Source organism: Euleptes europaea, chromosome 18 (assembly GCF_029931775.1).
Source record: "Euleptes europaea isolate rEulEur1 chromosome 18, rEulEur1.hap1, whole genome shotgun sequence".
Taxonomy (NCBI): Eukaryota; Metazoa; Chordata; class Lepidosauria; order Squamata; family Sphaerodactylidae; genus Euleptes; species Euleptes europaea.
This window is the reverse complement of record NC_079329.1, coordinates 14,893,142-14,919,330: the sequence shown is the minus strand read 5'-3', so window position 1 is coordinate 14,919,330 and position 26,189 is coordinate 14,893,142. Positions and strand designations below refer to the sequence as shown.

The 26,189-nt window shown below is 46.0% G+C and overlaps 2 protein-coding genes across 2 annotated transcripts; one reads left to right on the top strand and one right to left on the bottom strand.

The window, feature by feature from the left end:
- The first annotated feature begins 248 nt into the window (after nucleotides 1-248).
- Nucleotides 249-8,573, top strand: LOC130490003 (sulfotransferase 1 family member D1-like). Its single transcript, XM_056863796.1, has 7 exons — nucleotides 249-399; nucleotides 1,881-2,006; nucleotides 2,147-2,244; nucleotides 4,676-4,802; nucleotides 5,781-5,875; nucleotides 7,387-7,567; nucleotides 8,460-8,573. The coding sequence occupies exons 1-7, from the start codon at nucleotides 249-251 to the stop codon at nucleotides 8,570-8,572; spliced, it is 891 nt and encodes a 296-aa protein (XP_056719774.1). The 3' UTR covers nucleotide 8,573.
- Nucleotides 8,574-11,499: 2,926 nt separating this feature from the next.
- SGF29 (SAGA complex associated factor 29) lies at nucleotides 11,500-17,527 on the bottom strand. The gene is made up of 9 exons (XM_056863547.1): nucleotides 17,452-17,527; nucleotides 17,089-17,164; nucleotides 16,417-16,489; nucleotides 15,455-15,519; nucleotides 15,190-15,319; nucleotides 14,952-15,098; nucleotides 13,733-13,768; nucleotides 13,487-13,649; nucleotides 11,500-11,682 (listed from the first exon to the last, which is right to left on the bottom strand). Exons 1-9 carry the CDS (start codon nucleotides 17,524-17,526, stop codon nucleotides 11,566-11,568), a joined length of 882 nt encoding a protein of 293 aa, XP_056719525.1. The 5' UTR covers nucleotide 17,527; the 3' UTR covers nucleotides 11,500-11,565.
- Nucleotides 17,528-26,189: the final 8,662 nt, after the last annotated feature.

The following is a 26,189-nucleotide window of genomic DNA, read 5'->3' as shown; positions in this document are numbered from 1 at the left end:
CCTCCCTCCCAGTTTGGGGCTGGGGCCCGAAAAGGGATTTCTTTAAAAACAAGGCAAGAGGTTTTACTTTCCAGCTGTTTCCTAACAGTTAGGCGCCTCCCTCGCCCTGATCTCCATTTCAAACATGCACTCCCTGAACAAATTTTAGCTGCTGATGTCCGTAGGGGGACTGTGGCATTCAGTCTTTTTGCGGTTTGCTAGGCTGGCTTTAAAATGTTCAGCCGTCCGCTTTAACTCTTTCTGTCAGGATGAAGCCAGAAGAGGAGATGGAGGAGCGGCCCCCTTTAGCTTCCATTAAAGGGATTCCCATTGTCAAGTACTTTACTGAGGTCTGGAGTGAGGTGGAACTCTTCGAACCGCATCCAGATGATTTGCTCATCTCCACGTATCCCAAGTCTGGTGAGTAAAGTCTGGGAGCTGCATCCGTCTGCCAGGAGCTCGAGTGTGGGTGCGGAGTGTGTATGTGTGTGTTTCCACTTCAAGCAGTCAGAGGTTCCAGGACAGCTTTACAATTTGCCAGAGCAGGAGGGGAAAAAGGAAGAGTGTTTCCGGCTCTGCGCTTCTGCACAAAAACCACCCCTTTCCCAACGGATTCCTTCCCACAGGCCATTTTTGCATGGTCAATTTTGATGCTCACTCAAAGCTCTTTTTTAAAATGCGACTTTAAAAATGCCTTTTTCCCCCCCATGCAAAAGGAGAAGTTCTACTCCCCCACTCGCCTGCTCCTTTGTTCCTGTTTGCATAGCCATTAGCATATGAATAGCTAACGCGCCTCTGTTGTTTTGCATGGTTCCTTGAGGGGGATTCTTTGCGGCAAACACCAAAGGTCTTGTTAAATGGGCTCTTTTGTAATGAGAAGCAGGTATGCGCTGGCTTTGTAGTCACTTCCGGAATGACAATTCACGGTGCAAAATTCAAAAAAATATGCGGAGCAATTCAGCCAGGAACGTGCTGCTAATTACCATGCAAAAATGGCCAATGAGTTAGACGAACCCCATATATAGAGATGCAGCTATGTGTGTGGGTTTTTTTGAGTGGGAAAAGCGTCAATGGGGAAAGAGTTAAAGCATCTCTTCCTTTTTTACACTGTGCACCATTCAAAATTACCTCTTCAGAAGGCTGCTTTCCATCAGGACGGTCAAAATACCTTCCCCTCCATCATCTACTTCAGACATATGGGAGAGTCAGAGAAGCTTCTTCTCATAAGGAAGTTTAAATGATGGTTGAAAAACACAATAATTCAGATATCATTTTAATAATAACCGTTTTACCCTGCAGCCAGAAACAAGGGGAACGTCTCTGTATACTTTTATTTCTGCATACTTTTATTTCACAGAGGACAGTGATTTGGAATTCCTCCTTCCTTGTATTTTCCCCTACAGACTTCTCTAGGGTCTCAGGGACTGAGCAGGCCAATTTAATTGCCTCTCAGCTCCTCTACAACTTTCTGTGTTTTCTAATGCATACTCAGTCTTCATCGGACCATTTGGGTTTTTAAAATATATTCTTCTTTCGTTAATTTACAAAGTCATACTTTTCTGCATGCGTGGGGAGTTCCCCAGTTCTCTCAAAATCCCTGCCTAGTCTGTGGATCGCTAGGTTTTGTGGCTTCAAAGCACAGGCCATACATTTTACTATTAAGCATAACAATGGCGATACTTCCCTACCTGACCTACATTTTAAAAGAGCTGGGCCGTTGGGTAAATATTCCACTTTAGAGACCGTAGCGATGACTCCCTCCAAGAGCAGGAGTTAAAATGCATGGTGGGGTAATGATACTGAAGGACGTAATTGTGAGAACCTTTTCTCAGGCTGAGTTTCCCTCTTGGATGATAATTTTGATTTAAAGTGCCCAAGACTGTTGATCAACATTTTTTCAGGAACCACCTGGATCAGTGAGGTTATAGACATGATCCTTAAGGAGGGTGACACAAAGAAATGCAAACGAAATCCCATCTATGACCGAGTTCCTTTCTTGGAGTTTAAAGTCCCTGGACTCCCCTCAGGTAAGACACCCACACCCTTGCTCGAAAATGCCAGGTAATAAGGAGGAGTTGTTGCGATTTGCTCTAGGGCTTCTGTGGGGATTAAGAAGGAATGGGAAAGGGTGGGAGAAACCCCTTCATCGCCTCTGTTTCCCCTTCAGGTATTGAGCTACTGAGAAAATCATCCCCCCCGCGTATGATTAAAACCCACCTTCCTGCCCAGTTGCTCCCTGAAGCCTTCTGGACCAAGGATTGCAAGGTAAATACAAAAACTACCTGTCAAAACCTTGCTGGTAGAACCTCACCAGTCTGGGTGATTTTAATTCCTCTGTCCTGTTCCTGGACCCTGCAATTCAATCCCACTTTAAAGTAGCCATGGCCAAGTCTGGGTTGGACCCTTGCAAACAGCAGAACCACACCTGTCAAAGATTTAGACTCAGATAGAAGCAGTATTCAAGTAATTTGGTGTAGTAAACATAAAAAAATCTAACTCCTAATACACACATAAGAAGCCCCGTGGCACATAAGGAGCCCCGTGGTAAGTTGCAGTACTGCAGTCAAAAGCTCTGCTCATGACCTGAGTTCGATCCCGACAGAAGTCAGTTTCAGGTAGCCGGCTCAAGGTTGACTCAGCCTTCCATCCTTCCGAGGTCGGTCAAATGAGGACCCAGCTTGCTGGGGGTAAAGGGAAGATGACTGGGGAAGGCCCTGGCAATCGACCCAGTAAAACAAAGTCTGCCTAGAAAACGTCGGGATGTGGCGTCACCCCATGGGTCAGGAATGACCTGGTGCTTACACAGGGGACCTTTACCTTTAATACGCACATACATGAAGATAAGCATACATAAAGTCACATGGCTTCAATGTGTGTTAGTGTGTGTGAGCAAGAGCTGTCTTCTTGGTTCACTCTGCCTGTCTTATAGAAAAAGGCTGCCCCATCCCCACCCTTTTGCCATTTAGTCTAGGTCAGAGGTAGGCAAACCGCAGCTCAAGAGCCGCATGTGGCTCTTTGGCCCCTTGAGTGCGGCTCTGGGCTGCAAGATCGCGGCCGCCCACCTGAGAGAAGCCACCTTCCCCAGGCGTGGCGGGCGCAGGGGGGGCTGGCTTCCTTCAGCGGAGGATCGGGGCTGCACGTTGCAGCGGAGGAGAGCCTGGCATCCCTTCCCTGCCCCGGCCGGGCTCTGCGCGCACACAGAAGTCCCGCAAAAGTTCTCCGCCTTTCCGCCAGCCCAGAACTGCCGCCGCCGCACCTGGGGGCGGGGGCGGATCTTTGCAACGTGCTGGCCCGAGCACCGGGGAGAAGGAGGGAGGCCCCAATCCAGCACACACACACCCTTCCCCGCCTTCCTCACCGGCAAGCTCCAGCACGTCGCCCTCGTGGCCTGCCCTTCCCTTCCGCCACTGGAGAACGCCCGCAAGAGGGGAGGGGGGGAGGACACCCCTCTGCCTTCCTCCTCCTCTTCTTCCTCCTCCTCCTCGGTGGCCGAGGCGCTGAGGAGGGGCGGAGGGGCGGACGGCAGGCCAGCCGGGGAGGGAAGGAAGGAAAGAGCCCAGGTGGCGGCGGTGAGGAGGAGGAGGCCGAGAGGCGAGCGCGGGAGGCCGAGGCAGCCGGGATGCGCCAGGGCGGCCGCCGAGAGGTCAGTGGGGGTCGGGGAGATGCAAGGCCATTGTGCACATTAAGTGTTTGTCAGTCATTGTCATGGTTTAATTTTATGGATACCTTACTTACAATTTAATTTTTATCAATAAATAAGATCATTATTAAGTATGATATCAAGCTTTATTCAGTGTACCTATAGTTTAATTAAGACTTAAAACTTTAATTAAAGTTTATTAAGTTAATAAACAGTGTACCTACCTATGTAGTTTAAGTTTAAGAAATTTGGCTCTCAAAAGAAATCTCAATCGTTGTACTGTTGATATTTGGCTCTGTTGACGAATGAGTTTGCCAACCACTGGTCTAGGATGTTAACCCTCAGGCCAGATCCTTTTGTTGTGCAAAAGCGTTGAGGTAGACCGAGGCTCTCCTCACATTCAGCAGGATGTTGACTCAAGTTTTATGATTTGGCCAAAAGCTCGGTGTAACCTTTGATCTGTTTAGATGGATGCATGTGAGGATGTCTCTCTCTTGACAGTAGAAAAGAGCAAGAGTCCAGTAGCCCCTTAAAGACTAACAAAATGTCTGGCAGGGTGTGAGCTTTCATGAGTCACAGCTCACTTCTTCATATGAAGTGAGCTATGGCTCACGAAAGCTCATACCCTGCCAAATATTTTGTTAGTCTTTAAGGGGCTTCTGGACTCTAGCTCTTTTCTACTGCTACAGACAAACACGGCTACCCATCGTGATCTATCTCTTCACGGTATCAAAAGTGGGAGCAGGTAACAAAGATTTTTGCCTTTTGTAGCCCATGCAGAAACTGCTAGTGTTTCGGCATTTGGAAATGTTTGTTAAAAAATAAAAAAATAGGTCTTTAGTCCTTCCAGGTGAGAAAACAAGCTTGAAAGTGTATGGATAATGCCTGGTGAAATCTGAAAAGTCAGAGGAAAGGGCTGACCAGGATTGGGTTAGGGTTAGGGTCCATTCAGGGGACTGGTTTTTAGATCCTCCTTTGTTCCTCCACAGAATCCACAGAAGTTTGAAAAAATTATACAGAGCTACTTAATTTGCATAACCTTCTCCGCACTTGCAGATGATTTATGTGGCCAGAAACGCCAAAGACGTGGCCGTCTCGTATTATTACTTCTACCAAATGGCAAATTTATACCCCGAACCTGGAACCTGGAATGAATTCCTGGAGACGTTTATGGCTGGAAAAAGTAAGGACTAAGCAGTGAAAGATAGGGGGTGTTATTCCTGTGGGACATCATAGAATCGTAGAATCATAGAGTTGGAAGGGACCACCAGGGTCATCTAGTCCAACCCTCTGCACAATGCAGGAACCTCTGAACTACCTCCCCCCACACCCTGAGTGACCCCTACTTCATGCCCAGAAGATGGCCAAGGTGCCCCTCCGTCTCATGATCTGCCTAAGGTTATAGAATCAGCATTGCTACTGTTTCCCAGGGTCCTCTCAACACCAGTGATGGGATGTCTACCACCTGCTTGCTTCACCAGACCTGGTTTACCTGTGGAAAGAAGGTTCACAGGGGGTCCATACTCCTCTCGTTTCCCATCCTTGCTGGGAGGGAGGAAGTTGTGAGGGACTGGAGCCCATGAATAACGTGAAGCTCCCTTATTCTAAGGACCCAGCTGGGCAAGAGGAGAAAGATGTAATCAGGATCTTCCACATATTTTAGAAGTTAAAAGGAACCACGGGGAGGTGTGTGGGTGAAATGGACATACAGATATTTAAGTTTTCAACTGTGTGGTGTGGGATTTGGGTTGCCGACCTCCAGGCACTAGCTGGAGATCTCCTGCTATTACAGCTGACCTCCAGCCGATAGAGATCAGTTCACCTGGAGAAAATGGCCGCTTTGGCCATTGGACTCTATGGCATTGAAGTCCCTCCCCTCCCCAAACCCCACCCACCTCAGGCTACGCCCCAGAAACCTCCCAACGGTGGCAAAGAGGGTCCTGGCAACCCTATGTGGGATCTCATGAGCCCATGAAGCTCCTTTATTCTGAGGGCCAAACTTGGTGAGATGTGAAAGATCTGCACTCAGGGACTTCCGCATATTTTTAAAATTAAATGGCGCTGTGGCTGCTTTGGCCTAGGCAGACCCTTGTCTATTAGCCAGGCTTTCCGCCACACACCCGCTATTTGAAACCCGTTATCTGGAAATTTATCTTCTCAGTCTCTTATGGATCCTGGTACGATCACGTCAAAGGCTGGTGGGACAAGAGGAAGGAACACAGGATGCTCTACCTCTTCTATGAAGACCTGAAAGAGGCAAGACTCTTCCTCCTCTCCTCAGCTCCCAATTCTCTGTCCTTTCAGTTCGGCTTGTTTCCCCTGTGCTGGCACCACTATGGATCAAACCATCTATTCGAGAGCCAGCATGGTGTAATGGTTAGGAGTGATGGACTCTAATCTGTAGAACCGGGTTCGATTCCCCACTCTTCCACATGAAGCCTGCCTGGGTGACCCTGGGCTAGACACAGTTCTCTTAGAACTCTCTCAGCCCCACCTCCACATGAGCAGAGGACTCTAATCTGGAGAACCGTGTTAGATTCCCCGCTCCTACACATGAAGCCAGCTGGGTGACCTTGGGCTAGTCACAGTTCTCTCCAAACGCTCTCAGTCCTACTTACCTCACAAGTTATCAGGGAGCCGGCTCAAGCTTGACTCAGCCTTCCATCCTTCTGAGGTCAGTCAAATGAGTACCCAGCTTGCTGGGGGTAAAGGGAAGATGACTGGGGAAGGCACTGGGAAACCACCCCATAAAACAAAAAGTCTGTCTAGTAAATGTCGGGATGTGACGTCACCCCATGGGTCAGGAATGACCCGGTGCTTGCACAGGGGACCTTTACCTTTACCTATTTTTCTTATCTTATTCACATCATAAGTCAGCTTGAGTTCCGTAAGGAAGGCAGCTAATAAGTGTTCTAGATGATGATGATGATGATAACTGGAAGGGTCATCATTGCATGGGGTGAGCTGCAGGATTCACAGCAAACTCTATGGTCTAACCATAGAGTTTTGGGCGAACCCTAGAGCATCACCCTGACATCATGATGTCATTTCTAGTTTTGCTCTGGAAGTGACATTGCATGTCGTTATGATGCTGAAGACATTGTTTATGCCCCACAATTTCTCCCAGTGAGATGCCAGCTGCATCTGGCAATCCTGATAACAAATCAAATAAAAACAGCAGCCTACCAACTCAGTGTGGAAAATGGTGATGAAGAGACATATGTGTGTGTGTTAAGTGCCGTCAGGTCGCTTCCGACTCATGGCGACCCTATGAATGAAAGTCCTCCAAAATGTCCTATCTTTGACAGCCTTGCTCAGATCTTGCAAATTGAAGGCTGTGGCTTATATATGTGAAGAGACATATATAGGGCCGTTAAAAGTAGGATGTTAGAATGCTGTCATTCTAGTTTGTTTCCTTTCACCTTGATCTCGGTGATGGTTTTGTTTCATGTCACCATTGATACTACTGATAAGCCCTTGCTGGGCATCTGACACAAAAAACAATATTGGGAAAATGTGTTCATTTCAAGGGTAAACATTTAGTGCAAGGAAAGAGAAACCTGCACGAAATTAGACCTACTATTTCCTTTCTCTAAATGGGGTAGTCAAATTGAACCAGCCAGCATTCAAAATTTGGTCATATCTCTAATTTTAAAAACCCAGCAGGGCAGAAGTCTCGAGCACTTGACCCCACATCTTTCTCCCCTGCCTCCCTTTCTCAATCCAGAAGGCCAGGTTTTAATCCCCACCATTGCTTACCCCTCTAGGATCCACAGAGGGAGATCCGGAAGGTCATGGAGTTCCTGGAGAGGTCCCCTGACGCCCAGCTGGTGGAGAAGATTGCCCACCACACCTCCTTCAAAGAGATGAAGCAGAACAAGATGGCCAATTACAAGACCTTTCCCATGTCAATCATGGACCATAATATCTCCCCTTTCATGAGGAAGGGTGAGCTGGGTAGACAACTGGAATGGCGGGGTGGTGATGGGATTGCTCTAGTGCCAAGACTAAAGGCGGAGACGACAGAGGTGACCTTCACAAACTTAGCAGAACATTCAGGATCTCAGGGCTCTGCCTCCTAACCCCTTATGTGTGAACCAGGCCTGAGTGTTTCTCCTTATCCCAGATACAGCTTCTGGGCTGGGAGATAGGATGCAAGCATCCTCTTCTTCAGGGCCCAAAGGTTTCTGGTTGTTTGGAGGAACAAAGAGGAGGACCAGCTTTGGGAAACCAAGTCTTGCTGTTGACGGTCATGTGGTGTAGTGGTTAAGAGCGGTGGACTTCAATCTGGAGTACTGGGTTTGATTCCCCACTCCTCCACTTGAGCGGTGAACTTTAATCTGGCGAACGGGGTTGGTTTCCCCACTCCTGCAAATGAAGCCAGCTGGGTGACCGTGGGCTAGTCACAGACCTCTCAGAACTCTCTCAGCCCCACCTACCTCACAAGGTGTCTGTTGTGGGGAGGGGAAGGGAATGTGGTTGTAAGCCGGTTTGATTCTCATCAAAAGGTAGAGAAAAGCGGGGTGTAAAAACCAACTCTTCTGCTTCAGTTGGTGGTAGGAGGAACTCTTTATTCTCTCTTCCCTCAAATGTTCCAGGTCTTTTTTTAGGGAGCGGTTTAATAAACCTCGGCCTTAAGGTTGCCAGTTTCCAGGTGGGGCCTGGATTCCTGGACAGATTATTCTATGGCATTACTTCCTTGCTGAACCTCATCCCCTCTGCTAACTCCGCCTTCCCCAAGCTCTGCCCACAAATCTCCAGGAATTTCCCAACCCAGAGTAGGCAACCCTCCTCGGCCTTGTTCTGATTTAGTCATTGTTGTCTTTTCTCTTCCACTCAGGAATCACTGGCGACTGGAAGAACATTTTCACAGTGGCTCAAAATGAGAGGTTCGATGCCCATTACAAGAAGGAAATGGAAGGAACGACCCTCCACTTCCGGACAGAGGTCTGATCGCTCCAGTTTCGGCTGGGCTATTTCCAAACTCCGCCATCTTATTAACAGAAAGACGGTGGTAGTTTTCGCTTCTTTAAATCCACCCACTCGGGTTCCCATCGGATGAGTAAATTTTCAGCTAAGACATCGGAGAAGGGAGAAATGGAAGCGAAGATTCCTGGATTCTCTCTCACATTCAACTGCTTCTGAACACATTGCTTGAGTGCTGAGCTTGTTGTGGATCTGCATTCACCCGTTTTTGGACAGACACACGGACTCCCAACCCTCCACCCCAGCAGAGAAGTTACTGGTTCCAAGTGTTTTCTTAAAATGTGAAAACGGAGACAGTGTGGTGTACTGGTTAGAGGGTCACTGGAGTCAAACCCGTTTAGCTATGAAGCTCATTGAATCTAAAAACAGCAAAAAGACATCTGCAGCGCCTTAGAGACGAACAGTCCTGCTGTTTATTAACTTCCCTTGTCAGCGGAAAAGGAGATTGTGAACACCTGGAATCGTTACATTTCCAAAAGAAATGCATTTTGCCTTCTGTTTACACTTTTAGGTCCTGGAGAAATTTTGGAAATCGGAATTGAACATTTCTTTGTTTTGTCTTTTAACAGAATTTTAACAGCTTTTGTATGAAGACATATATTCACTTCAAAAGACGAGCATTTATATGAATGCCATGGATACTTGGATTTACAGTTACATCTCTTATTCTAATCATGAAATAAAACAAACATTTCCCCCTTGAAGTTGTTTCTCTTTGTCTCCGTTTATGGAATTTAAACACAGTCCTCTGAGCGTTATCCAATTGTTATTAAATCTCTTTTTTTTTATAGATTTTATTGGGTTTTATATTACAAATTTTCCATTGCAATAATCAACATCTATAACAATATAAAATTTCAATTCTGACTTAATGTTGTTATAATTCCATACAATATATAAAGAAAAAAAAATTTGGAAAATTTATGACTTCCCCTTCACCTCTATCTGCCTCTTAATAAAAAGTTCATCCCGTCGTAGTTGATCTAATCTTAATAATCTATTAATACCATTTAAAAAAATTTAAAACCATAATCTGTTAGTAAATATAATTATACTTATTCATTATAAAAAAACAAAAATAACCTCTGGATCAGATTAGAAAATATTCTTCCATTCTTCCCAATTTTAACTCAAATTCACAATAATTCATCCACGCCTCCCATCCCCCCAAAAACTGAACATCATTTTCTTCATTTAAGATAGCTGTGAGTTTTGCCATTTCTGCCACTTCAAACATTTTAACAATCCAGTCTTTTTTCTCGGGAATTTCGGTCCCTTTCCATTTTGCTGCATAAAGCAGTCTCGCAGCTGTTGTGGCATAAATCAAAAAAGTTCTTTGTGTAAATAAGTCATCAGGAATCATACTCAGTAACATCATTTCTGGTATTTTGGGTATATTTTTTTGTAGTATTAGTCTCAATTCATTGTAGATCATGTCCCAAAAGTCTTTAGCTTTGTCACAGGTCCACCACATATGATAAAAGGAACCAATTTCCTTGTTACATTTCCAGCAGATAGGGGACATTGTTTTATAAATCTTTGCAATCTTCTTGGGTGTTAGATACCATCTATACATCATTTTATAAATGTTTTCTCTCACTGACTGTGCTTTTATTCCTTTTAGGTCTTTGGACCATAGTCGTTCCCATTTATTTAAAGCAATATCATGTCCCACATTTTGAGCCCAGTCAATCATAGTTGGTTTAATCGTATCCTGCTCACCATATATTGTTAAAAGGAGATTATACATTTTAGAAAGAAAAAAAAATGTTATTAAATCTCTTAAACCAAATATTAGTAGGTTTAGCTGTAAGTTGATTTCCATGTTTAGGGAAAGTATGTGCTCAGTGTCTTCTAGGGTCGCGCTATTTCAGCACGAAAGTAAGGGGAATTGCATGGTTGAACATTTCCCCCAGTAAAATGTTCAAAAACCTCCCCTTTGTAGAGAGACACAATGTCTGTATCATGGGATACAGCACAGCTTCTGCCCTGATGTGGGACTTTTATTATTGAAACAGTTCTTCCTAGGGTTGCCAACCTCCAGGTACCAGCTGGAGATCAATTCAACTGGAGAAAATAGCCACTTTGGCAATTGCCCTCTAAGGCATTGAAGTCCCTCCCCTCCACAGGCTCCGCCCCAAAGATCTCCCACCGGTGTCAAAGAGGGACCTGGCAACCCTAGTTCTTCCTTCTGAAGTAGTACAACCCATGTTCTTTTCCAGAACTCTATAATGGAAGCCACAGCCCTCGATTTGCAAGACCTGAGCAAGGCTGTTAACGATAGGATGTTTTGGAAGACGTGGATTCATAGGGTCACCATGAGTTGGAAGCAACCTGACGGTACTGAACGCTCACACAGGCTGGAATAGAAGATGCATATGTAGCCTAGAAATGACACGTCAGTCAAGGTGCATCTGGCTTTTGAGTCAAGATAGGGCTAGCCAGGGATGTTCAGGTCAGGGGCTGAAGACCCTAGTGCCACTGTGAAGAGCTGGTGCACACCCAAATGTTCTGTTGTGGGTCTCCATTTGTAGAATCAGAACAGCAGCAAAACCTTTCTGGCTCCCAGGCCTGCCAGGAGGCCACATGAGACAAACCCTTCAATGTATGATAGAAGTACTCAAACCCATGAGGCCCCACCCACCCTCCTTTTCCAAGAAACCAAACACCCCACTCTCCTTCTTTTAAAAAAATTATAACTCCACTTGTTAAAACTAGGTCCACAAATCCAGTTTCACGTATTTCCATGACAAATTGCGAGACACTGAAGCTGCCACACCGCCTCCCCCCCCCACTTCGGTTTTTCTGGTAGAAAGAAGTGCTCAAAAAGGGATTCAAACTTCTCACGTTACTTTATTAAAACCTGATACTTTATTAAAACCTGAAAACCCACAACACCCCATTCTCCAGAGCTGGTCCTTTGTTATGCCTACACCACTACCAGCCACTAGAAGGCACTGTCATTTCTTCTTGGTTTCTTTGCAAGCCACGACGTAGCGCTGGGCCACGTTCAGGGGTGGAGAGTAGCCGTCTGCGTAGCTCGTATCTTCGAACAGCACCGAGTAATCGTCCTGGGGCTGAGAGAGGAGGGACAGAGAGTTACACATTAGCCCGCTGAAGGGGAAAGGCCGTGGGTCTGTTTCCTCATGCCCCTTGACCCCGCCAGTTTGGCCTCAGATTAAAATATACCTCAGGGGTGTCAAACATACGGCCCGGCGGGCCAAAACTGGCCCCTTGAGAGCTCTTATCTGGCCCACGAACCAGCTGCCCCCCTCCCCCAGTCCTGATCTGGGCTGGCAAGGCAGTGCCCGGCCAAGTGACATTTATGTCACATCCGTCCCTTGTAACAAATGAGTTCGACACCCCTGATCTAGACCAGTGGTTCTCAACCTGGGGCCATATGGTCCCCCAGGCGGGGGACCAGGATATTCCAAGGGGGCCACAGGTGAACATTGTGTAAATGGGGGGCCACAGCACGAGACTAGGGGTCCACAGAGGGAAGTGAGAAGGGAAGAAAACAGAGAAGTGACCAAAAGCCTAACACACGACTTTCTTCATTGCACTTCTATGCATCGTTTGCAACTGTGGATTTTTGTATCGCTGTAATCTTGTGCAACCGTGGTAGAGGCTTTGTTCTCTTATATGTGGTTGTTTATTAGCGTGTTGTATTCCCTTTTTGTGGGGATCTTTTTTGTAAATTTCAGTTTCCCAATAAGAACTGTGCATGTGTGCATTTTGTGTGGCTGTTTATGCTTCTTGGTTCCTTGGCTATTTACAAACAAAACATTTAAAAAGCTACCTTTGGTAGGACAGGGGGGCCACAGGAAGGAAATAAGGTCGGAAGGGGGTCACGGTCAGAAAAAGGTTGAGAACCACTGGTCTAGACTAATGCTACTCGATTAAAAAGTGGGGTGGAAGGACACACACCATTAACTTGCCACCTGGGTTCACCTGGGCTGTGTCCATTCACAGCATCTGTTGGTATCTTAGCACACAGAATCACAAGGTCACATGTTAGGTCACCCCATGTGACCTGCTGGCTGGGATTTGACTGGCTAAGTCAAACCGATACAGTTAACGTTAAAAAATTCCAAATGGCCCGCCCAAAAAACATCCGAAGTATGAACTGTCGTTGTAAGTACTAACAGAATAATCGTAAATTATGCATTGCAGTACAATTATAATGAACAGAAGCATGAGTTATAGTGCTCAAAAACACAACAGTGATGGTACGTGATGGCTGTGCTTGTTAATATTCTTGTTTGCTGTAGAATCACAAGGTCACGGTTGGAAGAAGAAATGGAACATTAGCCTGGCTAGCCATTTGGAAATTTTTAATGTTAACATTACCGGTTTTACTTTGAACCTTTATAACAACTACATAGTATGTTTTTGAATTAGCTAACCTATGATAAAGAGCCCCGTGGCGCAGAGTGGTAAGCTGCAGTACTGCAGTCAAAAGCTCTGCTCATGACCTGACGGAAGTCGGTTTCAGGTAGCCGGCTCAAGGTTGACTAAGCCTCCCATCCTTCCGAGGTCGGTAAAATGAGTACCCAGCTTGCTGGGGGTAAAGGGAAAATGACTGGGGAAGGCACTGGCAAACCACCCCATAAACAAAGTCTGCCTAGAAATCGCTGGGATGTGACGTCACCCCATGGGTCAGGAGTGACCCGGTGCTTGCGCAGGGGACTACCTTTACCTATAACCTGCGATATAAACACCTTGTAACTCTTTTTTTTCTTCATAATTCAGAGGTTCCACCCCTTTCTTTTTATTCTGGGATCAGGGATCAACTGGAGGCCAGCTGGAGGACGAGAGACGATGTTCGGTATGCGTGTGGTGGACTGAAGCAGAGAAACGATCCCCAGGCCTCTTCCTTACCCGCTGCGGAGGGGTGTGAATAAGCGCTCGGTAGAAGCAGGTCGTCTGTGGGTATAACGCCAAGACCAGCTGGTCTTTCTGAAACAAGGCCTCCGGGTCAGTTTCGGGGTTGGCTTTCCACTGGGGCAGGGGGATGATGCGCCTTCGGCTCAGGGTGTGGCGCCTATTGAGAGGAGACAGAAATTTAGGTGGGGCAACCCCAGTATCAACCATCCTGTGATGAAACCCTCCTCTGCCATCACTTACTCTTTCCCTTCTTCATCAATGTCGTCCACTTCGTACCTGAAGAAGAGAAGATGTCAGATGAGAATTCAAGAGTCATCTAAGCCTTACCAAATATATCTGGAGTCAGCGGCAAAGTTAAGATTCTTCTTACTTTAGTAAATATTTTAAATATGTTAGACGAAGAAGAGTTTGGTTTTCATATGCCGACTTTCTCTACCACTTAAGGGAGACTCAAACCGGCTTACAATCACCTTCCCTTCCCCTCACCACAATAGACATCCTGCGAGGTAGGTGGGGCTGAGAGAGCTCTAAGAGAGTTGTAACTTGCCCAAGGTCACCCAGCTGGCTTCGTGTGCAGGAGTGGGGAATCAAACCTGGTTCTCCAGATCAGAATCCACCACTCCAAACCACTGCTCTTAACCACTACACCACACTGGTTATGTCCCAAACACAACAAAAGCAGCAGCTCTGGCCTCATAATCCTCTATAATCATAGGGCTCCAGAGTCAAAATGTTATCTGGCCAAGCACGGTGGTGTAAAGTGCCGTCAAGTCACAGCTGACTTATGGCGACCCCGTAGGGTTTTCAAGGCAAGAGAGGTTCGGCGGTGGTCTGCCATTGCCTGCCTCTGCGTGGGTTGAGAAAGTTCTGAGATAACTGCAACTGGCCCGAGGTCACCCACCAGGCTTCATGTGGAGGAATTGGGAATCTAACCCGGTTCTCCGGATTAGAGCCCACCACTCTTAACCACTACACCACGCTGGCTCTCCCCCAAAATGATAAAAACAGTAAATTAGGGGATGCCTCCCTCTCCTTTGAAGACAATGGCAAACCACTTCTGCTCATCTCTTGTGTTGAACGCCCAGCGGACAGGGTCCCCATGAGTCGGCTGCCACTTGACGGCACATTATTCATTCATCCCCTCTCCTCTGAACACCTCACCCAAACGCCAGTTCTTATTAAGCCGGTTGCTTCCGGCCCTTTCATCCAAGCTCTCTCTCCTGACCCAACAATCAGATAGTCAGTTGTCAAGCGGTATCCCTCTTTACTTCCTCCCGCCCCCCTCGGGACTGCAAACCTTTTTACTGTCCCAAGGCAGAGAGGGAGGGAACCACGCTACAGCAGTGCCTCCGCTGAGAGGGAGGGAACCACGCTACAGCAGTGCCTCAGCTGAGGTACCGAATGACAGCCGTCAACAGTCAGTGGCCAGGCGGTGCCAACCGAAGCCGGACGAACTCACTTGTTGGTGGCGTGGTTGTAGCTCACTGCCTCAGCCAAGATCCACTGCTCGTCTCCGTCTACTGCTTTGACACGGGCAGCCACCTTGTCCCCCGGTTTGGCCACATAATCGCTGGAGGCAGGGATAGCACCACAGAGCGGGGGAGGCCTGAGGGGAAGAGAGCAGATGGGAGGCTGTGAGCAAGGCGGAACAAGCCCTAGGAGACCCTCGGCATCCGCAGCACCTGAGTAATAATCACTTCTCTCCGGGTTTCCCGATCCACAGGGGAAGAGTCATGGCCGACTGCTGGAGGAGCGTCATCAGCACACCTCGGCGCATGGTTTTGCGCGGTGGCTCCGAGTCATTGTAGAGACCGGCAATTTTAGCGGCTGTACGGGAAGGAGAAAGAAACAGATCAGGAGTTGGTTATTCTCCAAAGTCCTTGGGGGTGGAGGGGGGTTACAATTATCCCAGCAATGACTTGACTCCGAACTCCACCCTAGCCATTCAAAGCCAGCACTCACCAATCCGCCGTTCTTCTAAAAGAGACTTAATCTCTGCAATCTTGTCTAAGGCTTTCCGTAGGATGCTGGGAAGGGAGGAAAGAAGGAAACGTGAGCAGATGGAAATATTAGAAATAACTGGGAACAAAACACATGGAGATCATCAGATAAGGCGCTGGTCCGGTCTGAGCGCTCCAACATTCAGTGATTGATCACCTCCGATCAGGGACGGGGCTTTTTTTGTGGCAATGCCTTCACTGAACGCAGACGTTTTCATTGGGCATCTAGAAACGAAGAGCAGCCCTCCTAGATCGGGTCCCAGGGCCATCTAATCCAGCATCCTGATTCCCCCTTCTGCCAATTCATTGCAGTCAGTTTAATTTATTTGTATCTCGCTTGTCAGACTACATGCATCTTCCTAAGTGCTAGTGTGGTGTAGTGAAGAAGAAGAGTTTGTTTTTATAGTGAAGAAGAAGAGTTTGCTGACTTTCTCTACCACTTAAGGGAGACTCAAACTGGCTTACAATCACCTTCCTTCCCCCCCCCCCCCCGGCACAACAGACACCCTGTGAGGTAGGTGGGGCTGAGAGAGCTGTGACTCTCCCAAGGTCACCCAGCTGGCTTCATGTGGAGGAGTGGGGAAACCAACCCGGTTCACCAGATCAGAGTCCACCTCTCCAAACCACCGCTCTTAACCACTACACCACGCTGGCTCTCATGGTTAAGAGTGGGGGACATAGTGGGTCAAGTGTTCTAGGGGCTGGGAGAACCCGGTTCGAATATTCACTCTGCCCTGGATGCTTACTGGGCTGCCTTGGGCCAGTCACTCTCTGTCAGCCTAACCTTCCTCACAGGGTTGTTGTTCTGAGGATAAAACGGGGGAGAGGAGAATGATGCTGTAAGCTGCTTCAGGTCCCCATTGAGGAAAAAAGCAGCGAGTTACCCGAACTGATTTAAATTTTAAAAAAATTAATTCCGCTCACTTGCACTCAGCTTCCGCATCAGCCTTGGCTGTGGTGTAGAGGCCGCGTAACTTGGTCCGATAATACGGAGAAACTGAGGAAGGAAAAGAAAGGATGAGCAGGTATGACTGTTCTGGAGGACAATGATTCATAGGGTTGCCATGAGTCGGAAGCGTCTTGGCAGCACTTAACACATGACTAGAACCATAGCATTGGAAGGGACCACCAGGGTCATCTGGTCCAACCCCCTGCACAATGCAGGAAATTCACAACTACCTCCCACCACACAAACCCAGTGACCCCCTACTCCATGCCCACAAGATGGTCAAGATGCCCTCCCTCTCAACATCTGCTTAAGGTCACAGAATCAGCATTGCTGACAGATAGTCATCTAACCTCTGCTTAAAAACCTCCAGGGAAGGAGAGCTTACCGCCTCCCGAGGAAGCCTGTTCCACTGAATAGGGTTGCCATGAGGTTTCACACACAGCCAGTCAACTCTGATCCTAACCCTCTTCAGCCCAATCTTACACGTGCTTCCCTGGAAGCAAGTCCCAGTAATTCCAGTGGGACGTACGCTCAGGTAAGCATCATAGGATTGTAGTCTTAAAGGTTTTGAAAGGGATCTTAAGGTCAGCCAGGAAGGCACTGAGAGGACAAGGCAGCTTGACACATCCCAAGGAATCCTGACTCACTTTTGTTCTCGGTCTGCATCCTCTCGTGCGTTTTCTGGATGTTCACCAGGTTGTGTTCACTCCTTGACCGCTCCTCCTGGTGAAGAAAGGGGTTCTATGTAAAACCTTACAGGCAACCACAATTTTCACCCAAAGTTGTTTTCTCTCACCCAAACTGCTGCTTGACCCTTCCTCAATCAGTCTTAACTACACAGACCCTCTGACATGTCACGACACAAAATGGCAAGCGTAAAAATGCCCTCTATCCTACTAAGCTGCTGGACTTAATTTCTCCCATCCAGAAAAAGCCCCAAGGAGAAAACAAAAGCACACCATCTGTCCCAGCCAATCCAGTCCTTGCAATATCAAATATTGTCTCATTACCTGGGTCTGTTTGATAAGCTGATGCAATTCTCCCAGAAGTTCAGCAATGCGGGAGTCAGCCGATACCAGAGCCATGGAGCTGATGGGAACAAAAAGAAAAATTAACTCAGATACTCCATTTCCATTTATTTACTAGCTCCTTTGACCAAAGGTCTTGAGCTTAACCATGACAATAATACATAATACAACAGCAAATAATCAATTTACAATACCGAACATATACTTAAGGTCAAAACACAGTAAAATATAATTACTAAGCATAGTTACTGAACATCCTTAAACTATAACAATCAATATATTCCCCTGAACACCTCATTGAACTAAGATCATTCAAATCACAAAGTTTGATACAACATTTAGCTTGGCCTACACACTTATTTTATTTTGATGTTTAAGCGACATCACCTCCGCCAAAGATCTTACAACAGAACTAGTAATATCAGGGTGAATATCTCCCATTATGTGAGATATCACCCAGGGCTCTAAGGGAAGTTTGTATTTAGACAATATTGGAGAGATCCAACGCAACCCAGGAGCTGACCAGTGCTGACAAAACAATAAGAGATGGTGCAGAGTCCCTACATCTCCAGATATATCATGGGAATTCATTATCTGAGTTTAAAAAAAGAAAAATTAACTCAGATACTGAATTCCCATGATGTTCTCCAGCTTGAGTCAATTCAGTTTTTATTTCTGTATCAGCCATAAATATAAAAAATGCAGCACATATTTCCAGCTGCCACTGCAGTATAAGGGTAAGAGTGTTGGACTAGGATCTGGGAGACCCAGGTTCCAATCCCCACTCCGCCATGGAAGCTTTCTGGGTGACCTTGGACCAGTCACACACTCTCGGCCTAACCTACCCCCATAGAGTTGTTGTGAGGGAGGAAGAAGAGTTAGTTTTTATATGCCGACTTTCTCTACCACTTAAGGGAGAATCAAACCAGTTTACAATCACTTTCCCTCCCAGCAACAGACACCTTGTGAGGTAGGTGAGGCTGAGAGCTCTAAGAGAACTGTGACTAGCTCAAGGTCACCCAGCTGGCTTCATGTGTAGGAATGGGGAAACTAACCTGGTTCACCAGATTAGCATCTGCCGCTCATGTGGAGGAGTGGGGGATCAAACCCGGTTCTCCAGATTAGAGTCTACCGCTTATGTGGAGGAGTGGGGAATCAAACCTGGTTCTCCAGATTAGAGTGCACCGCTCCAAACCACTGCTCTTAACCACTACACCACACTGGCACAACAATGCAGGAGAGGAGAATGATTTAAACAGCTTTGCATCCCTACTGGGGAGAAAGGGGGTTTATAAAGTCAACATTAATTAAAATTCAATGGGCAAGAAGTCCACTAAAGAGTTTTAGTCACAATAATCGCTGTTAACAGTTTACAATATGAGACTTGATAAAGGGAGCTTGAGATTCTGATCATGTTTAACCATAAGCTATGGATTTTTATCCCACTGTTCCTCCAAGGCATTTCGGATGGTGCACATACTCCAATTGCATTATAATAAACTTCTGAATTCTGCATTTTTGAATTTTGTTTCTAATACCCCCATAAGGCTGCCAGAATTTTTGTCTGTTTTAGAGGAGGAAGCATGAGGGATTTAGAAGGCTGACATATCTACGCTAGCCTCCAATGTACACAAGCACAGTAGCCATTCTGACTGAAGTCACTGGCCATAACCCAATATAATAATTCTGGAGCAGTTGCGGAGTTAAGTCTGTTGCCTCAAAACCAAACAGGTGCCTTGCGCTAGAAGAAAAACATGTTGGTCTCGGAGGTGTCACAAGACTCCTGTTTATTTCTCTAAGCTTCTGTAAGGCAAGCACAAATCAGAGAGTCAGTGTAAACAGACCTTGAGGTTAGTGAAGACACTCTTAATTCAACCCCAGTGAGGGCGAAAACGCATGGGAGGTTTTGCCTTGGATCTGCCGCTCTCCAGATGCACATTTTCCCCATCTGAATTCTCAAAACTCTGCATGGGGGCTGATTTTTGAGTTTTGAGAATTTGGCCGGGGAAAATGCGCATTTAGAGAGCAGCAAATCCAAGGCAAAACCTCCCGGGCGCATTTGCTCCGCCAAGCAACCACACCGGGCGGATGCCAACTCGCTTTTTTCCCTAGCGAGAAAGGAAAGAGGGGACCCCCTTTGAGAAGCCCTCCAAAAGGCTTCTTTGGGGATGGTTTAGACCTGCAGGTACAAAAGCCACGTGGGCTAGGGATCATGGCAAGGGAGGGAATCGGGGAAGGCTCAGTGACCAACATGCCTGGATCCCACCCATTGCCAAATCAGTGGATCTTCCATAGTCAGGGGAAGTCCACCTTGCTGTCTCAGTAGCTAGCAGCACATAAGGAAACAGGGGGAGTTGCATCCCCCAGGGGGGTGAAAAACAGTAACCAGGTTGCAAAGAGGGAAGCTTTCACTAGTCTTCGTCCTTTCTTTTTGGAGGCTGCCAGTTAATAACGGGGATTGCATGGGATCCAGGCCCTTCTTGCAGGGCTTCCCAGTTTGGAGTTAAAGTCGCTACCTTTGTTTCGGTTTGATGGCAGGGGCTCTTTGGCTGCAAGGCGCCCACGCGTCTCCTCCCCGGCTGCAGCTCAAGCTATCAGGCCTCTTTCCTCGCCTTCCCTTTTCTCACCCAGCTGTCCCTCCACCCCCTCCCCTCTGCGGAAGGCAACTATTGGTTGCATCAGAGGCAGAGGCTCATGGGAAATGTAGTCCCCGATCTCGTGGACCATTGCACTCCCTCGTTTTTGCTGTGCAGCGTTTACACTTGCAGCCAGAGAGCAAAAAACTCTGATCTCGTGGGGGGTGACCGCATTACTGATGTATTCCCAGCGATGTATTCAGAGTTTGAAAATGTTATAAAAAAGTTTGTTTGTTTTTTTAAAAAATTATTATTTTCAAATTGATTTACGGTCTTAAGTATCTTTCCATTCACATCATACAAAATATAAACGATTTCTATCTTCTCTCTAAGCAAGTATGTATAGTTAACTTCCCCTCTCCCCTCCTCAGTCCATTTAATATCCATGTTTCTCTCTTTGTATTCAGTTCTGATTCATTATTATGAACCGTATCTGTCAATATCTTAAAATACATTTTTTTAACTTTGGTAATTTAATTACTTTGAACAATTCGAACTTCGAACAATTACTTCGAAGGCAACTATTGGTTGCATCAGAGGCAGAGGCTGATGGGAAATGTAGTCCCCGATCTCGTGGACCATTGCACTCCCTCGTTTTTGCTGTGCAGCGTTTACACTTGCAGCCAGAGAGCAAAAAACTCTGATCTCGTGGGGGTGACCGCATTAATGATGTATTCCGAGCGATGTATTCAGAGTTTGAAAATGTTACAAAAACATCACTTTAATTTTTTTTTTAATTTTTTTTATTATTTTCAAATTGATTTACAGTCTTAAGTATCTTTCCATTCACATCATACATAATATAAACGATTTCTTTCTTATCTCTAAGCAAGTATGTATAGTTCACTTCCCCTCTCCCCTCCTCAGTCCATTTAATATCCGTGTTTCTCTCTTTGTATTCAGTTCTGATTCATGATTATGAACCGTATCTGTCAATATCTTAAAATACATTTTTTAACTTTGATAATTTAATTACTTCGAACAATTTGAATTAGATCAATTCATATCCCTTAATATTTCCCAATTTAAATTCAGTTACACAATATGTTGTCCATGCCTCCCATTCTCCCAAAAATTCAGTATTTTCTTTTTGATTTATTAATGCAGTTAATTTTGCCATTTCAGCCAGTTCCATCATTTTGTCTATCCAAGCGGTCTTGTCTGGTATCTCAGATGTTTTTCATTTCATTGCATAAACCAGTCTTGCAGCAGTGGTGGCATGTATCAAAAATGACCTCTGAGAACATCGCTTTAAGTTTTTGGATGCCACGGCTAAAAAATGGTTGGAAGACATCTTCACAGCTAAAGGGGCCAAACAAAGTCCGAACAGTATTTTTTAAAATGTTTTCAAACTCTTAATACATCAGTGGGAATACAAGTGGGGTAACCCACCGAACAAAGGGGGTTACCGCACTTTGTATTCCCAGCGACGTATTAAGAGTTTGAAAATGTGATAAAAAAACATCGCTTTAAAAGGGTTTTTGGATACCACGGCTTATAAATGGTTGGAAGACGTCTTCACAGCTAAAGGGGTCAAACAAAGTGCGAACAGTATTTTTTATAACAGTTTCAAACTCTTAATACATTGCTGGGAATACAAGTGGGGTAACACCACTGACACACACCTCCTCCTTGAAATCTTCCGGGAAAGGGAGAGTTTTCAGATACCATCTTTTTTAAAAAGGGGGAAATAAATTGCAACAAGTTAAGGAGGGGTCCTGAGTTAATAGTATAGCAAAAGTTGCTTACAGCCCTCTTTAGTTAGGGTTGCCAGGTCCCTCTTTGCCATTGGCGGGAGGTTTTTGGGGCAGAGCCTGAGGAGGGCGGGGTTTGGGGAGAGGAGGGTCTTCAACACCATAGAGTCCAATGGCCAAAGTGGCCCTTTTCTCCAGGTGAACTGATCTGTATTGGCTGGAGATCAGTTGTAATAGGAGATCTCCAGCTAGTACCTGGAAGTTGGCAACCCTACTCTTAGTCCAAAATCAAAATTTGTACAGCATCTTATTTGCATGCATAAGGCCTAGGGTTGCCAGCGCTGGGTTGGGAAATACCTGGAGATTTTGGGAGGGGAGTCTGAGGAGGGGAGGGTTTGGGGAGGGGAGGGACTTCAATGCCATAAAGTCCAATGGCCAAAGCGGCTGTTTTCTCTAGGGGAACTGATTCCTGTCTTGGCCAATAAAGCAAGCTGTAAGCTCAAACCAACCTCCTTGCCCTCATTTGCTCTCATTAGACTCTATGATAATGGGGGGGGCACTTCACCTGGAGATCAGTTGTAATAGTGGGAGATCTCCATTCGCCATCTGGAGGTTGGAACCCTAATAAGACCCCAAATTCAGTCCTGGGAAAGATGCAGGAGAGCTCTTCTGGCAGTCAGAACAAACAACACTGGCCAGTGGTCTGAGGCAGTATAAAGGCAGTTTCATAAGAAGCAATCTATAATTTCCCAGACAGGGCAGAATTTATAATATTTAAAATCCCCCCAAATCAAAAGGGAAGCTCCAGGTAAGAAGCTGAGACACGGGGCTCGCACATCCCCCCCCCCCCCGCCATCCCATTAACGTATGCACCGTGAAAGAAAACATTCAATTTTATTCTTGAAGTGATACAAAAAGAATATTTCATCGTTATGGACTTGCAACCTGGGCAGGGTGCATCTGGAACACCCGAGGCTTTACAAAGTGTACACATCCTCCCCCGTTAGGGTTGCCAACCTCCAGGTACAAGCTGGGGCTCTCCTGCTATTACAACTGATCTGACCTGGCAACCCTATCCCCGATGCTTTGACTCTGCAAATGGGTGTAGGTAGAAGAGGGAACAGATTAGGGGCCCGGAAATGGCCTTTCTGGGGACTCAGCTCTCATGCTGTGGTTGTCATCCAAGGATCCCCCCCTCCGTGCACCCCCACGCTGCCTCCTGGCTTTAGCTAATCATTGCTCAACTCACAGCTCCAAGGAACAAACTGAACTAGCATGTTTGATCATAGATAAGAATGCACAATACTGGCCGAGCAGGGACAGGCACCAGTAGGGCAGACAGAAGATAACAGAGGCCAAACAGATTAAAAGCACCTAGCTATGTTTTTCATGGGTGCAAACCTTTGAGTTACGCAGAACTATTCCTCAGGCTGGATGCTCAAGAAAAGCTGAAAAGTCCCACTGGGGAGAATGGCGGGGTATAAATGATGTAAATAAAATAAAATAAAATAAAATAAAATAAAATGTAGACTTAAGAACAGCGTAATCGTGGTGTTCAGAGGGATGTGCACATGAAGAGGTACATGTGAGGAGAGAAAGAGAAAATAAAAGAGAGCCAAACTTCTGGCTGAGGGGGAATTCTGCATCAGGGAATAGCTACAAGACATGACAGACAGAAGGATTTAAAGATGGGGAAAGGAGAGTTTTTAAGAGAAACAGGAGTGAACAGAGAAGGCTTCCCTATGATAAATCTGCTAAGCTGGGTAAACTATGTTGTCTGTTTAGACGATCCAGGGATTCAGGGGAATTTGGACAGACTTCCAAAGGTCCCAAGGAAATAATAAGAAAGTTTGCTAGTTCCAAAAGAGTGGAGTGGGCATCCTCTGTGCCAACAGAGGAGCGAGACAGCACAATGTTGGTTGGCAGAACAGCAACATTTATAGGGGCCTGCACAAAAGAATATAAAAGAAATAATTCAGGGTGAGTCCAGGATGAGAATCTGCGGGTTTCCTGACTTCGATTGATTTAGGAAGGGAGGCTTCGAAGAAAGACAACAAATGGAGATTGCATCTAGGCAGAGTGGGCAAAAGGGCTGGCAGTAGGGTTGCCAACCTCCAGGGACTATAGCTAAAGAAGAACCAGCACGCAGCTCTATATGCAAAAGTATCAAACTGTGTATTACAATATAGTGAAGACAACAGTGAAGTGCAAACAGAAACTTAAATACAAACTAAACATTAATTATATACACAATATAAGTAACTCTTCAATTGAGTCAAGGAAGACTTCTAAAGGTTACGCTCGCAAGAATCTTAAACAATGTCCAGTAAGACTAAGTTGCATCTTGGCACTTTGAAATCAGGATTTTTTCCCCTTGTTTTTGAAAAATAAGTGCCAAGATGCAACTGGAACTTCCTGCCACTCTGAGAAACAGGAAAGTCAGCATAATTTCTTGCTACATACTAGTGAGTTTTGCAATGTTTTTAGCTTGCTCAATTCTTCGGTTATTTGTACTAAACGATTGCTGTAAAACTCTTTGGAAAGGTCTGCAGAGCTGATAAGGTGGTTTTGATTTTTGAACTCTAATTGTCAAAGGACTAGCCGCATCCATCGGGTGCCATCTTTACCAACAGGCAGCCATCTGGAGCCCACTCACAGCACCTTCTGCTCCCAACATCCTGTGGTATATCTTTGTGCTGGACTTCAACAATTGTAACCTACATTGGGAACCAACCTTAGTTGAAAATAAGTGGTTGCATATGGCTGCATCCACTATTGTTACACTACAGCAAGAATCCCCAACCTTGTTGAACCTCTGTGGGCATGTTTGAAATTTTGGAAGCAGGCAGTGAGCATAGGGTTGCCATCCTCCAGGGGGTGGCAGGAGATCTCCTGCTATTACAACTGATCTCCAGCCGATAGTATATTTTGTCCATGCATTGGCACAGTATATTGTTGTTTTGTATTAGCACATTGTGTAATATAGTATTTTGATAAGCATTGAGAGCCTTAAACTATTTTTTGATACAGCTTAGACTTATAGTATTGGTGTTTATTTTCTTTAACCTCCAGGTACTCGCTGGAGATCTCCTGCTATTACAACTGATCTCCAGTCGATAGAGATCAGTTCACCTGGAGAAAACGGACCCTTTGGCAATTGGACTCTGTGGCATTGAAGTCCCTCCCCTCCCCAAACTCCGCCCTCCTCAGGCTCTGCCCCAAAAACCTCCTGCCGGTGGCGAAGAGGGACCTGGCAACCCTATGGAAGAAGTTTGTGGACACTAGCAAATGTGCTGGCAGGTAATGTCAAGCCCATGGGCACCATATGTTGGGGATTAAGTGGTAGTTGGAGGTCTCCAGGCAACAAAGATCAGTTCCCCTGGAGAGCATGGCAGCTTTTGGGGGGGGCAGCCTCTGTGGAGTCATATCGCCGCTGAGCGATATGTGGAGTCATATCCCCTCCCCAAATTCTGCCTTCCCCATGCTCCACCCCCAAATCTCCAGGAATTTCCCAAACTAGAGCAAAGCAACCCTAGCTATAACACAGCAATAACATAGTACCTAATGATGTGCGAATGCAATATAATAGGAATTAAAATGTCTGCATGGCCAGTATAGAATCTTGGAAGGAGTTGGAAGGAGCTTTATACGTCGTGAGACCCCCCCTTCAAGTATCTTAAGAGCATAATCACACACACCCCCATTTTCTTCAGGCTAAACATACCATAGATTTAGGCACTTGCTTTCCACAAATCCCTTTTCAAGCCCAAACAACACCTGGTGTTGATTCTTACTGGGTATGTTGAAGAGAATATGCCTGAGAAAAAAATAGTTGCTGGGAACACCTGATCCCAAAATCCTGTTTGACCAGGAACATTGAATATCTTCACTTTCCCCCGTTAATCTCTTAAAACAAACCTGGTTTCTGATACGATCAAATTACTCATACAGAGCAGTGACTTGGATATGGTGGACTGGTAGGCTTTCCTGGGACTGGGCGGGAAAAGGGTGTGTCAGGAACAAAACCATACAAGATAAGTCACCTTGTAAAATAGCAATAACATTGACTCTGTCTCTCTCGTGATCTGGTTTGTTTGCGTGCCTTTGGAGCAGTCCAAACCACACTGACTTGGCCAACATCCGTGAGGGCCCCGTCAAGGGGGGCCGTGAAAGATCACTCAGAAATGTGCCACGTGGAAGAACAGGGTTTGGGGACTCACTGAAGGCAAGAATTCCTTCAGTATCATTGGAAAGACAGAAGAGCAAATTTCCTCACCATCGCGAAGACCCCTTACTCCAAATAAAATAATCTGGAATAGTTACCATTCAATGTGTGTCTCCACAAAGCAGAATGCCTAGGTCAGTTGCACATCGGTTGGTTGGCACAGCT